General features: G+C 39.9%; 1 protein-coding gene and 1 long non-coding RNA gene across 5 annotated transcripts in view; one reads left to right on the top strand and one right to left on the bottom strand.

The window, feature by feature from the left end:
- The window catches only part of LOC148139777 (uncharacterized), a 36548-nt gene extending 34359 nt beyond the window's left edge, over positions 1 to 2189 (top strand). The window contains exon 3 of the long non-coding RNA XR_015753458.1: positions 1821 to 2189. This is a non-coding gene — a long non-coding RNA (uncharacterized LOC148139777). The remainder of the gene's footprint in view (positions 1 to 1820) is intronic.
- Positions 1 to 14681, bottom strand: part of iffo2b (intermediate filament family orphan 2b) — a 42410-nt gene extending 27729 nt beyond the window's left edge. For 2 of the 4 annotated variants that reach the window (XM_043675835.2, XM_043675836.2), the window contains exon 1: positions 13207 to 14681. In XM_043675835.2, coding sequence (XP_043531770.2) covers positions 13207 to 14147 — 941 coding nt within the window. In that variant the 5' untranslated portion in view covers positions 14148 to 14681. The remainder of the gene's footprint in view (positions 1 to 13206) is intronic. The other 2 variants (XM_043675837.2, XM_043675839.2) reach the window with 1 other exon arrangement.
- Positions 14682 to 15070: the final 389 nt, after the last annotated feature.

Below are 15070 nucleotides of genomic sequence, written 5' to 3'. Positions count from 1 at the left end.
TGTGCTTAATGTGCACGAATGGTTTGAAACTTCAACTATCATGAAAAAAAAAATTGGGGTGTGAATTTGGGAACATTGTACCCAAAATATGTAATGAAAGGAAATTCCAGCCCTTGATTTCAAGCGATATTTGAGAGAGTGGGGTTTTCATTGCAATACAAGTAAACCTGGGCTTTGGCAGTTTTTTTTTAGATTTTTTTTAGATTAGATTACAGTGTGGAAACAGGCCCTTCGGCCCAACAAGTCCACACCGACCCGAAGCGAAACCCACCCTATACCCCTACATTTACCCCTTACCTAACACTACGGGCAATTTAGTATGGCCAATTCACCCGACCCTGCACATCTTTGGACTGTGGGAGGAAACCGGAGCACCCGGAGGAAACCCACGCAGACACGGGGAGAACGTGCAAACTCCACACAGTCAGTCGCCTGAGGCGGGAATTGAACCCGGGTCTCTGGCGCTGTGAGGCAGCAGTGCTAACCACTGTGCCACCCATATGATTGAGAGAGAATAATCTGGTGTTTCACTTAGAGTGGAGTTTGAGTGGGATAGACATTCTTATGGTTTGATAATCTTGTAGAAGCAAATGATGAGCTTAGAAAACTATGGAGGGGTTCCCTAAAGTTTAGCAGGATGTGAAGTGCTGTCAAATCACTAACCTTCATCTTCTCCAAATGTTTAATTATAGATCTTAAAAAACAAAAAAAAATGGAACATTTATTGCGCATTGCATTTCATATGCCACCTCTTCAACCAACTTACTAAAATTCCAAAGCAACTTTTGACCTTAAAACAATTTACTACATATAAATATGGTCTATAAATTTGCACACACCAATCTCTCAGCTTAAATTAAAACCAACACATCAAAATTAATGTTGAAACAGAATCTGATAGGATACTGCAACATTTCCAATCACTGAGAAATTGTCACTAATTCCAACTGTTTTCTTCGCCTAAAAATTTCATAAAAAAGATTCAACTTGCAACCTACAACAAACTGCTGACTGCATAAATCTTCTCCAGTAATTCTCTACTTAACACCTAGTGGAAAGTCTTTGAAGAGACCCCATGTACATCACAAAAAATGTTTTTCTCCATCCATCATGTGTGTTACCTCCTTAAAAGGATTTGGATCAGGGTGGTCAAGTACATTTTTCCTTTCTGAAATCTATACTGTTACTAAGTAGTTTTCCCTTCCTATACTTTCATTGATAGTTGAAAATTGCAAAAAATGTTTCCAAAAACAGATAGAAAACTAACTGGTCTGTGGTTACCTGGGTTAGCTTGGATATCTTTTTATAAAAGATTTAGAAACCAACAAATCATATGTTTTCAATGTAAATATTTCTGTCTGGTCACTTTGTGTCTCTCTCTCCCCACTCTCTCTTACACAACTGTCTCCAAGCAGAATATGAAAATTTTCTAACCAAAGCACATCAATGATTGACCCCAGAAGCTTTTGAAGTTCAATTCATGTGTTTCTCTTCATAAGATATAAAGATACAAATTAGGTTCTTTTGCATATGGTCTCAATTTCAACTTTCCAAGTGGTTTGCATTAAAACCATTTCCAGAGCACACAAATTTAAATACTGCAATAAAAATAAAGTTGGCTTTTCACTGAAATAATGGCAAACACATTACACAGACATTCTCACATATTTGTTTTGTTTTTAAAAATTGCAAATATTATGCAACCAGCTTGTGGATTTTGTTGCCTAATTTTTCCACAACTAATTTGGAAAACAGTGAGAGTGGTGATGCTTGAAAATAAGAATCTCTTTTAGACTAACTAATACATAATGTGTTCACAGTGTAAACAAAATACAGACAAGTTCTCAACTGGTAAATTTAACATTTGGGTGTCGCTACAGAAGTTTATCTGCCAGGCTGGCCATACTTCAGAAGTGGCAAGGTGACATGGAAAATTAGGATAGCTCAAGAATTATTGCCCTCAAGAGTGAACCCCTCCAGACCGAAAAACATTTTGTCTTTTTGCCATGTGAGATACCTGACCAGGTGTGGTGGATTCAGGTGTGGCGGATTTGGGTGTGGCAGGCTCAGTTCCAACTGTCACGCAAGCTTACTTATTTTGCATTGTTTCTTGTGGCATTCTTTTCTGTCACGCTACAATTGTGATTTAATCTGTGAAACTATTCTGTACTGCCAAACTATTAGTATAAAAATGCGTGAGAAAGTTCAACACTTCTCTAAAAGCTTAGCAAAAAGATATTACACTGATTCTGAAAGAGCTTTTCTGAAATTACACATTTGTGCGATCATACAAAATATGTTTACTTTTAATAGCATTCACGGTGAATGTTTAACAGTCTTACACAGCTTCCAATTTAATTGTATCTCTGTTTGATATGGCAATATAATCCAAAGGAAGGCTACAGAATAAGATTAGCTCATATTTCTCTGGACTCACGTGGGAGACAATAAAGGAAAGATTTTGAAAGCAAAAATTTGATTTGCAGACAACATTATTCATTTGCCTTCAAGAAACTTAATCACATTTTTATTCCCTTAATATGCATGACCTATGATTGCTCTATTGTACTTTTTAAAAAATGTTCATAAGAAGTGGGTATCACTGGCTAGGTCAACAGGAGCACAAAAAGGAGCCAATGATAAACTATTGAACTTCTACTTAAAAGAAAGCTTCAATGGATGTGGATATTAATTTGTGAAATTTTAAAAATGCAAAAATTCTAAATTTCTTTTCACAATAACAGAGAAAACTACTTAAAACAGCATGTGTATTAAATTCCATAAAAGTCACCCTCATCATCCAAATCAAATAACACATCCCAGTTTACTTCTCGAATTACACCAACTGGTTCATCGTGTAGCCATCCGCCATATCATTCCACTAACTACCTGTCTAATCAAGCATATTGGATATCCCGTATTTCTTGAATGCTCATCCTTCTGATTTCACTCCAGATCTCAGCAACACTCTGTGAGGGGGTTGTAAAGATATAAGTCTGTATATTGTCTCCATTCATCCAGTCATTCCACTTTTTAAATCCCTCCCATGGTATCCTCGAAGGGTTTGTTACAGAGAGACATCCAATGCCTGGTGAGACTACTGGGAATCATGTCAGTATCGTTTGTCTGCAATTGAACTCCAACAGCAACTTCTCGTAAACATATACATCTGAACAGGTCCTAAAAGAGAATATTTTCTTCATCTAATGCGTGTGCTTGGAATCTCCAAACCTTGCTCAGCCACATTTTCAAGCTATTTCATTCATTCATCCTTTATAATGAATGTGGGTGACTACTTCTTTGGGGAATTTCCACTTTGGGATAGTTTCCCTCAAAAATATCACCGCTGGCTTAAATTTTGTCTCATCAGACATACATGACAGCACAGTGAATTTCCTCCTCAGGTCCAATTGCTTTCACCTAACATCGTTTGACCAGCAGGCATTTCAAAATCCATGAGAGTATCATTCATGTTCCCAAAGCAGGCCAATCTGTATCCAATTCTATATTGATTTTTGATTATTGCATTGCAGCATCGTTTCTCTTCATAAATATGGTACACCATCCAAGGCTGGGAGTTTGATAACCAAGTTTGAACTGGGCTACACATATATCATTCCTTCTTGATTGAATGCTGACATATTGGAGGACAGGATTTGCAAGATTGTAGCACATACCAGTGAGGTGGTAACCTTGACAGCATACATCTACATGTGCAGACACAGTCCACTTTCAATTGTGATTTTTCTAATACTTATGCATAAGTAATTATGAACTGTACTAAGACATGTTTGAATTCAGTAATAAGCAGGTGGTAAGTCGAGAGGGTTTGAGCATTTTTGGGTAAAAATTTGGGGTCAATGTTTGACAACAATCAATCATTAGAGACCATACACAGTAAGAACTTGTACAGACAAGATAGTCAGTACTTAGTAAATCCACTATATTCAAACCACCTTTCTTCCATTGAAACACTGCATCATTAATTCCAACTATGTAATATCCCTTTATCCCAACAGAAAGGCAAAGCACCACAATTCTGTTAACAACAGAGCTGTCGCTTCTATAATACATCCGTTCAAACACCACAAAGGCTTGCAAATAAGAAAAAGGTCCCAATTAAATACAAGTCACATTTTGAAAACAGTTATGTCAAAAACCTCTATTTAACCATGCTTTTTCCTGCTGTTCAGTGAATATTAAAACCCTCATACCATCACACAAAGGTTCTATATTCTGACAAACATAATGAGAAAAAATGGCATATTAATTGTTAATTTCTCTCTCACTTGTAGGATTTCTTGACATTTAAAAAATAGCTGGCATACTTAGCTCCATTTTCAACAGTCAGAAATCATTATTAACTACATGAACCACACAGATACAAGACAATACAGATAGGACTTTTTTTTCAACATTACATTTATTTGCAAATTTTCTTCTGAAGAGAATCATTCCCATTTTCCCAATTTGAGTGCTAAAAGTTTTATACTCAAAAGGATATCCAGGGGTATTGTTCAAAAGGGTTGACAAGGATAAAATCTTCTAAGAAACATAAATCTGAAAGTAACTTGAAATCAAAAAGATCTTGCTAATCTCATGCCACCCCAAAAAGGATTTTAAAAGGTGGCTGTGGAGATAGTTGGTGCATAACAAACAGGAGCACAATAATTGAACTCTTCTAGACAAACCTGCTGGCACTCTAGCATATACACTAGTTTCTTTTCCAAAATTAAAAAATGGTGAAACCTTAGCTTAGAGGAAATGTTCAAGTTTTAATAACAAAAGTGTATTACTCATTAGGTTTCAATCTTATCTAGCCCTGCCCTGATCATTATTTCATTACATTCAATTATATTCAGGCATCCATACAAACTGTGAACAGAAAAGATGCAAAGGTTGTAATCTCCAAGACAACTTTGTGTTTTCTGAGACATACCTTAGCACAAGTTTTCTGTGTTGCAACTTGTCTGAAGAATTTTGAATGCAGCAGAATCATGAAACGTATTCATACTGAAAGAATCCTGAACTACAGGCATTGTCTCTTTCTAGTAGCCACTGAACATTTGACAAATTTGAAAGAGCCATTAATTTGATACACTTATATAAAATCCTTAACTATTTCAGAATATCCAAAAGTGCTTTAGAGGCAATAAAGTACTTCTACAACACAGGGAACCAATTTGCACACAACAGTATGTCACAAATAACAATCACCAAATGATCTGTCTTTTTCAACTGTCATGAGATTTCTGACATCCAACTCTGAGAATTAACTTGGCCTTTATTTAATCCCTCATCTTCAAAGACAATACCAGACATACTGCAGCACCGCCTCATATGTATCACCTTGGATTATACATTAAGTGTCTTTGGAGTGGCTTTAACTAATCAACTTTTAATTCAGAGGAAGTGTGTTCCAAAAAGGCCACCACTGAGTATCGCTTCAGAATAAATGGAACAGAAGGAGGCCATTCAACTTTTCTAAACCTTTTCTGCCAGTCAACCAGAACAGAAAAGTTCTGTACCTCAACTTCATTTACCTCCTTCCCTTCACATTTCTTGATGATAACTTATCAATGGGACACCTAGAATTTCTAATCATCGCTGATCCACTGCCTTTTGGGGAAGAGAGTTTCAGATGTTTCCTAAAGTCAGATAGCAAGAAAACAGGCCGTTCGGCACAACTTGCCCATGCCGATCACATTTCCTAACCTGAACTAATTTTATTTGGCTGTGCTTGGCCCACAGAATCCCTATAGTGTGGAAACAGATCCCACCGACCTCTGAAGAGTATCCCACCCATACCCATTTCCCTACCCTATTACTTCCCAAAATGAAGCTGAAGACAGTCTGTAATGGTGTCAAGTTCCTGGCAGTGATGATCACCAGTCTGTCCTGGGCCACCCACATCAAAGCAACTGTCAAAAAAGTATAACAATGCCTGTACTCCTTTAAGAGGCTGAGGAAATCTGGCAAGTCCGGAAAGACTCTCTTACCAATTTTTATAGATGCACCATAGAAAGCATCCTATTTGGATGCATTACAGCGTGGTATGGCAACTGCTCTTCCCAAGACTGCAAGAAACTACAGAATCATGAATACAGCCCAGTCAATCACACAAACTAGCTTTCCATCCAATGACTCCATCCATACGTTTTGTTGCCTCAGGAAAGCAATCAATATAATCAAAGAATCCCCCCACACACCATCCTCTTCAGTTGGGCAGAAGATTGAATACACGTACGAACAGATTCAAGAACAGCTTCTTCTCTGCTGTTCAGACTTTTCAATGGACCTCTCAAAGGTTAATGTTGATATCCTTCTCTGCACTTGTAACACTATATTCTGTTTGACAATTTGCTTCAGTCACACTACACATGTATGTGAATGGGAGAGATGTTTCTGCTCAGTGTAAAAGCATGGACTGTTTAAAATTCTTAGCTGGATTTAAAGGTGCCGTATGCCTGTGTAAATCAGAGGAAGCCTTAATAGCTATGAGAAACTTTCTAATACACAGCAATTTGTTCCACATTCTTCAGCCAGATGTCACCGGGATAACGTTACCCCGATACCAAATAATGTTAATACAATATTTGTGTTACTCATTTTTCATCCAACATCCAATGCTTTAGAAATATTAAATTTCACTGAAAGGAGAAGACTTAGCTCATTTTCTGTCATCCATTTATATGTAACTTAGTTTTGTTATGTATTGGCGGCAAATACAACAAAATATGCTTAAGCTGCAGAAATACTTTTACTCAAAAATTAAGTGTCAAAAGAAAATGGGTAGCAGTTTAAAAATCATAATTAATGTGCCCTCTTGCAACTCCAGAATGGAGGCATTTATGCTATTATTTTGTAAACATATCACAAAGTACAACTAGATGCAGCTTCAGCTGTCCAGTGTCTTTATAGTTATGGACGGATGTTTTCCTTTTAATTCCCAAAGCCACCTTTTCCTGTTTTCAGTTCTCATACTATTCTGCCTCCAAACATTTCTTGCAAGTGTGATCAATAAATCGCCTTGTGTGCAAAACTGTAAAGGTAAGACTTTCAGATAAATGCACGATCGGTCTTGGATTTGGAATTGGGATGCAAAGAGGACCCTAGAAAAGAAAAACATGAATGTGTTTAATATAAGCAACTTCCCTGGTACAATTAGAGGAAATTGGAATTTTAAGTAATAAAACTCAGTAAAATCGTAGATTGTTGTACATGTTGTATAATGCAATTTGCATGTTCTTTCACAGTGCAAAAAATGTTGGCCAGTTAAAGCCTTAATGAACAATTACTACATTTGCAGCCCTCCAAAGATGCTGATGAAATGGACAGAAAACACATTCTTTGCATATTCCACAAGCATGATATAAATTTATCTAGATATAATGACAAAAGTTAACATGCGCCATAGAGATCACATGGAGTGACCTCAGCCACAGAATTACTCAAACATGAAAGCTATAAGTACTAAGCCTTAAAAAAAAACTAGCTCTAAGATGCAATACTAATCATTAGTATTCAGGTCAGAAAAGAACTTCAATATACTATCCAATTCTGAAGCACCCTACTACAACTGAGTGTCTTTGTGAACAAGTTCTCAGTTCAAAAGAACTTTCAGCTCAGATAAATGAAAGGTTGATTAGAACTCCAACTGGTCTAACATAAGTATGTCTTTGGCAGCGGAATGAAAACTGCAACAACTGAACAAAAATGCTTCATTGAGAAAACATTAAAGGCTAATTGTACTGGGCATCTTTCAATGACTCACTAGACAGAAACTAGTAAGTTGACAATGTAAGTAGCATTGTAGTGATTTCAATGCAATCTTTGAGGAAAGTTGTCAGTCCCCATCTCAGTTAAACGGAGAGTTAGTAGAAGGGGGCATTGCACTGAAAGAGCAACATGCTAAATCTAAAGCAGAAACTGATACAACACTATCATAAATGTGCTAGTCTGCTATTAGCTTTGTAAAAATAATTGTTTGCAAGCAGGTTCCCAATAAGCACCAAGGTGAAGTGAAACTCATATTTACATGGCAGATGCTCAAACTGTCATTACAAGTTAAAGCACATTTAATAGAATTAAGCATTAAATGCTTCCAGTCAACCCTCTGGTACAGAAAAGTACTACCACACAATTGTAACACTCATGGATCCAACTCCTTCAGATTTTAATTATTGTTGGAGACTTTTCCAAATTTAAATAATCTCAATTCGTTCTCAATATCCTTCTCTACTCCTGCCTACCTCTCATCTCTTTACCTACTCCTGCCTACCTCTCACCTCTTTCCCACCCAATTTGACAAATTTATCATTCTAATTCAGAACGAATTTTGTATTTCTTGAACTTTTAATCAGTAAGCAGATACATTGCTGATTACCCTGTGAAGAATGACACACTGTTTGTTTCCTTCTCCCACAGCCTGGAAATTTCAAAATAGCATGGAAATTAATTATACATTGTCAAGCCTAACTAACTAGGAAGGTAGGAAATGGCTTGTCAACTGACCAGAGACTTATCAGGGTTCAACTAATCATTGCTGATTGTGGGCAAATTGCATTAATACCAATACATTTAGAGTAAGTTGTAAAAATTGCACATCTTATATTCAAAAATCAAAAGTGGAGGAACAGAAAGATCTAAGGATGCTAGTCTTGCTTTTCTGAAATAAAATGCACCCATTTGCTCCTTTCAACAAAATTTTCAAGGCATTAATTAGGCAAAAGGTAGACAAAATTGTGCATCAGATACCCAATCATGTAACATGTTAATTTGAAGAGCAACATGTAGACCAAGCTAAGGGGTTGACCATGACAAGCGAGATTAAACATTTTGCTGGAAATGGCAAAGATGGATAAAAGTGGTTAAAGTATACATTAATATTTGGTATCATGGCAAATAAAAAAAAAAGGCTGGTCAGTGGAGATTTAGAAAGTAACTTGGAGTTCCCACCAACTCCTTTATACATCCCACACACACATCCAAACAAGCACTGACACACAGAAGGAACTATAGTTGGAAGTGAGGCAGGTAGAAAATGTCATAATTGCTAATAGACTTTTGGGATTTAATCCTAGGAATATTGATTATGAAAAGGAGGTGACATTCAACTAGTGCAAAACATTTGGTAAGATCATTAGAAGTACTCCAGCTCCAAACAGCCCATGCATTTGGATAATAGAGCCATGATAAAGGCACGGAAAAGCTTCGTCAGAATCATGCTAGGGATGAAAATCCATAACTAAGAACAATAAATTGTTGCTGATCATTGGAATATAGAAGATTAATTGGGGGTGGGGGCGCGGGTTGGAGGGGGAGAGAAGAGTTATTGGAAGATTATTAAAACACTTCAAAGATATGTTCCATTTTGAAAAGATAAACAGATTGCTATCACTGGGAGAAAGGGAGGACTGCAGATGTTGGAGAGTCAGAGTTGAAAAGTATGGTGCTGGAAAAGGACAGCAGGTCAGGCAACATCCAAGGAGCAGCAGAATCAACGTTCTGGGCATCAGCCCTTCATCAGGAATGTCACTTTCTATTACTGTGAAGGGCTTTAATTTCAAGGGTACAAAACAAAATTATTCATTCAACAGGATAATGAGAGCACAATTGATTTACCACAAATGAGTAAATGGATACAAGCTATAATTTAAGACTGTATTGGTAAGTATTTGAAAGGTAGTGCCATAATCAGGGAAAGAACACAATGTCACATTTGAAGAGCTAACACAAATAAATAGGCCACTCTTCACAAAGATGAATGAGGACCTAATGTCTATGACTGACAGGTGTAGAGTTGGCTATATCCGTAAATATCCAATGTGTCATGAATTAACTTTCCCTCAGACTTTCCATTCAAAGACAGATCACAATCAGTAACTCCCCACATTGCAACAACTGCAAAACTATTCTATGTAACTAATAACGGAGGGAAAAAAAACATATTTTAAAGGGGCTGTATTCTGAATTCAGAGAGTCAGAGACGTATAGCATGGAAACAGACTCTTCAATCCAACTCGTCCATGCTGACCAGATATCCTAACCTAATCTAGTCCCATTTACCTCTAAACCCTTCCTATTCATATACCCATCCTTTGTATGTTCAATGCTGTAATTATACCAGCCTCCACCAATTCCTCAAGCAGCTCATTCTATATAAGCACCACCCTCTGCGTGAAAAGGTTGTCCCTTAGGTCCCTTTTACATTTTTCCCCTTCACCCTGGACCTATGCCCTCTAGTTCTGCGCTCCCCAGTCCAGAGAAAAGACTTATCTTATTCATGCCCTTCATGATTTTATAAACCTCTGTCAGGTCAACCTTCAGCCTCTGACACTCCAGGGTAACAGCCCCAGCCTATTCAGCCAGCCCATAGCCCAAATCCTCCAACACTGGCAACATCCTTATATATCTTTTCTGAACCCTTTCAAGTTTCACGACATTCTTCTGTTAGGAAGGAGACCAGAATTGCATGCAATATTCTAAAAGTGGCCTAACCAATGTCCTGTTCAGCTGCAACATGACCTTCCAACTCCTATACACAATGCTCTGACCAATAAAGGAAAGCATACCAAATGCCTTTTTCACTATCCTACGTACCTGCGACTCCACTTTCAAGGAATTATGAACCTACATTCCAAGGTCTCTTTGTTCAGCAACCCCCACTAGGACCTTACCATTAAGTGTATATGTCCTGGCTCTGATTTGCCTTTCCAAAATGTAGCACCTCGCATTTATCTAAATTAAACTCCATCTGCCACTCCTCAGCCCAATGGCTCATCTGATCAAGATCCCATTATACTCTGAGGTAACCTTCTTCGTTGTGCACTACAGCTCCAATTTTGCAGTCATCTGCAAACTTTCTAACTGCTGTGTACCTTCTATGTTCACATCCAAATCATTTATATAAATGATGAAAAGCAGTGGATCCAACACTGATCCTTGTGGCACACCACTGGTCACAGGCCTCCAGTCTGAAAGGCAACCCTCTGTCTTCTACCTTATAGCCATTTGGATTCAAAACTGGCTCTTTCTTCCTGCATTCCATGAGATCTAACTTTGCTAATCAGTCTAACTTCAAAATGGTTCCGTATTAGATTCCTAAAACTAAGCACGTAGAGGACAAACAGAGGACTTACTTGCAGAAACAGACAATGCCACTGTGTAACCCAGCACTAGAAAGTACAAGACAGAGGCACAAGAACACCTTGTCCTCTGTTAAAAATCATACACCACCAGGTTATAGTCCAACAGGTTAAATTGGAAGCACACTAGCTTTCGGAGCACCGCTCCTTCATCAGGTGATAGTGGTCCAAATCATGACCTTGTCTTCCGATTTCTATTGCGTCCAATGAAGCACCTCACTTTATAAGGACTCCAAATGTCCTTCTATAAAAAGTCATCACATAGATTCATATCTGTATTTCCACCCTGCAACTGTTTAACAGACCAACATGTTATAGGTGGATAAATTTCATTCTCTACTAAATTTATTTTACTGTCCTGAGGCAATAAATCTTTAAATAGATGATGGACATTACAGTTGAGCTAAAACATCAGGTTACAACATCCAGTGCAAAAAGAGATTATGTTTGACGCACAAATTTCTTCCATTCACTCACTAATGTTTGAAACATCCAAGATAACTAGAAAATATTTTATTCTGTGTACAATCGGCAAACTGCTACTGGCAACATGATTATACAGATTGATCAGTGAGGTACTCAGTGAGATTTAAACCAGATAGGATTTAACTGAAACATTGTCTATGCAAAATGTTGTGCGGCTCCACTGAGGCAGAGAACTATTCTGCAATTACAGAAATGTTAATTTCACAGGTTTAAACAAAATGTCAAATAACTGAATTAGTTGTCTGTATTCAGACTGAAGCAACACATGATAATCACCTCATACTTTATCTGCTGTGCATTGACAAATTCTACATTAATTTATATGTATTCTACAGTTAGTTTGCATCTCCTTCAATTGTCCAATCTAAAACTGAAATAGGTTTGATCAGTAATTTGATATCAACAATATCACTTTTACATCACCCCTTCTCTTTAAGATAGATGAAGACACCCAAATTGGAGAGATTCTTTAAAATATTCATATAACATTATAAGTTTACAATGTTTTAAATGAAATGTAGGTGTGCAATTTGTCATGTTGGATAATTTCCCTACATATATAACTCTACACAAGTTTTGCCTGAAGCTTAACAAATTATTTGTGCTCCATCTTCAAAGTAACCAAATACAATGACTCTTGCAACCACACAAGTTGAAATTTAATTTGCTTCAAGTTCAGAGCATGACTAATAGATATCGCAATAAATTAGATCTAACAAGAAATAATTATCTAAATTTTTGAAGGTCTAGGTTCCTTTTAAATCTTGTAGGATTTACACATTTAATAATCCTCACACATACATGGAGTTATCGTAGGTGTGTAATTTGACAAAAGGAGCAATCATGTTTATCTAATGGTTAGAGTAACGGATTGTTGAATTAGTTGCAATGTTCAGAAAAACATGGGTCCTCTCTGACCACAAACTCTCACTGGTCCACCTTTCCCAGACCACTAATGTTGGTTTTCCCCTTGATCTTCATCATGAGGACCTCATTGTATCGAACATCAAAATCTTATAAAAACAACTTTTAAAAAGAAGATAGTTGCCTTTGAGTTTTCACGATGCACCATCTCATCACTCAATTTAATAAACATTCATCAAAAAAAAACATTCACAATCTTAGTGATCGCACTGCGGACTGTCAAAGAACCCAAGGAATCCTTTAATCTCAGATTTATTGAAAATATATAGCCTGACCAGGGTTTTACCACTTGATAGGAGCCATAAAGGCCCAAGACTCCCTTAAACAAGATACCTTGAAGCAAAATCAGAAATTCTTAGTACAAATAGGACATAGTGCTTCAGACTGATCATAAACGGATTACGGAGAGTGATACAAAACGTGCAGGTGCAATGCTTAACCGCTACATGGCAACATTATAACGGTTTATCTTTTGTCATCCCGTTAGCTTCAATTGCGTTACGTCCAATGATTTGCCTTTTAACTTTAGGAATTATAATTCTCCTGCCCAGTGTCAGAATAACTGAGACTGCTAATTTGTCAGCCTCCCGGCTGCTGCTGCTCACTCTCACATTGCACCAAGCTCCGCAGTGGAAAAGCGCAAACTCACTTTTTCTTGTACTCATCCCGCTCCCTCTTCACTTTGGCCAGCACGTTGTACAGAGCCCGCAGCTCGGGGGTGATGGTGTCGATCTGAACGCCGACGCCGTCCGGGTGGGTCCAAGACACGCCGGGTCCCTGCACCGTCTCTAGGCCGCCTCCCACCTTTCTGATGTGAGTGAAGCTCCAAATGGTTCCGGGGAGGCGGCTCGGGTAATGGTGATAAGGCAGAGACCCCGAGTCGCGGGTGTAAGCCGAGACGGTACCGGATGTAAAAGTGGAACTGGAGGCGGCACCGGGTGTGTAGCCGGAGCCTGTACCGGGAGAGAAACCGGCACCGGGTGTGTAGCCGGAGCCTGTACCGGGAGAGAAACCGGCACCGGGCGTGTAGCCGGAGCCGGTACCGGGAGAGAAACCGGCACCGGGCGTGTAGCCGGAGCCGGTACCGGGAGAGAAACCGGCACCGGGTGTGTAGCCGGAGCCGGTACCGGGAGAGAAACCGGCACCGGGTGTGTAGCCGGAGCCGGTACCGGGAGAGAAACCGGCACCGGGCGTGTAGCCGGAGCCGGTACCGGGAGAGAAACCGGCACCGGGCGTGTAGCCGGCGCCGGTACCGGGAGAGAAACCGGCACCGGGTGTGTATGTGGAACCGGGCGTATAATTGTAACCGCCGACCGAGTAGCTGTAGCAATCCAACAGCGTCTGGGTGGCTACAGCGCGGGTGCGGCCCAGCCGGTTCCTCCGCAGCCCCTGGGCCGCCTGCAGCTGCTTCTCCAGTAGCTTGTTGCGCCGCTCCAGCTCATGGACCTTGGCCAGGAAGCAGCGGAAGCGGAGGTTGAGGGTCTTGAGGTGGTTGATGTTGGAGCCCAAGTCATTCCGCAGCGCCAGGGTGACGGGGTTGGGATCAGACAGGCCGCAGGTTAGCAGCGGAGGCATTGCCGCCGGGTTCATGGTAAGGGCTGGGCGCCGGGAATCAGTGAAGTGGCCGCGGGCAAGAGCCCATGGCCTGGGAACACAGACGAGCAGGACCGGGCAGGGGCCGGACGCCGCCTGGGCCTCAGTTCGTTGGTGGGGTCCAGTCCCAGTCCTCACGTCCGACCCTTTCAAAGACTTCGGAGCAAAATAGCGTCGCGGCCGGCTTCAGGGTGACTAAAGCCGCAGCGTCAGAGCTGGAGGCAGGGCTAAGCCGCTGGGCGGGGAAACATTCGGCTCTACCCCTCACGGCTCGTGCCCATTGGCCGGGATCGCGCGAGCTGTTCCCGCCCTTCCCTGACTGTGCTCGCGCTGGAACGGTTGGAGGATGTGTTGAAGGGCGCGTTAACAGCTTCGCCGTCTGCCTTAGAAGTGAACCGCTGATTGATGTGATCATCAGCAGACTGCACCGCGACTGTAAGGCTGAATGTCCACCAATTCAGAACCAACTGATGAGGGAGTCTAAAGAGAGACAGAAATACTGAGGTATTGGTACAGGGTCAGGTAGGAGGATAGAGTCCTCTCTCAGTTGGTTCGTGACAAGGAGAGAGAATCGAAGCATCTCATTCTTCCCCTACTCTTTCAAATGTCAAGTTCAGGTAGCAATCATCAAGCAGAACACCAAAGGATGGAAAAGTTGACTGTTAAAACCAGACAGTGCTGTTGCTAGCCTGGGATGGCTGCTGATATTAATGACCACCATCAAAAGTGTATTTTGGCCAAAGCAGACTTCACCCCGACATGGTATCCCTGATCACCTGGAAACCTCTAAAGCTCCTTGCAATGGATTTTACAATCCTCGATTCCAATGGTAACAGGATTGGTCACATTCTCATACTTACAAATGTTTTCACTAAGTTCACAAAGGCCATTTTAGCCATGATTAAAAGACCTAAACTATT

Source organism: Chiloscyllium plagiosum, unplaced genomic scaffold (assembly GCF_037043375.1).
Source record: "Chiloscyllium plagiosum isolate Xiang-an unplaced genomic scaffold, Cpla_swu_hap1 HiC_scaffold_37, whole genome shotgun sequence".
Lineage (NCBI taxonomy): Eukaryota > Metazoa > Chordata > Chondrichthyes > Orectolobiformes > Hemiscylliidae > Chiloscyllium > Chiloscyllium plagiosum.
This window is presented reverse-complemented; position numbering and strand designations above follow the sequence as displayed.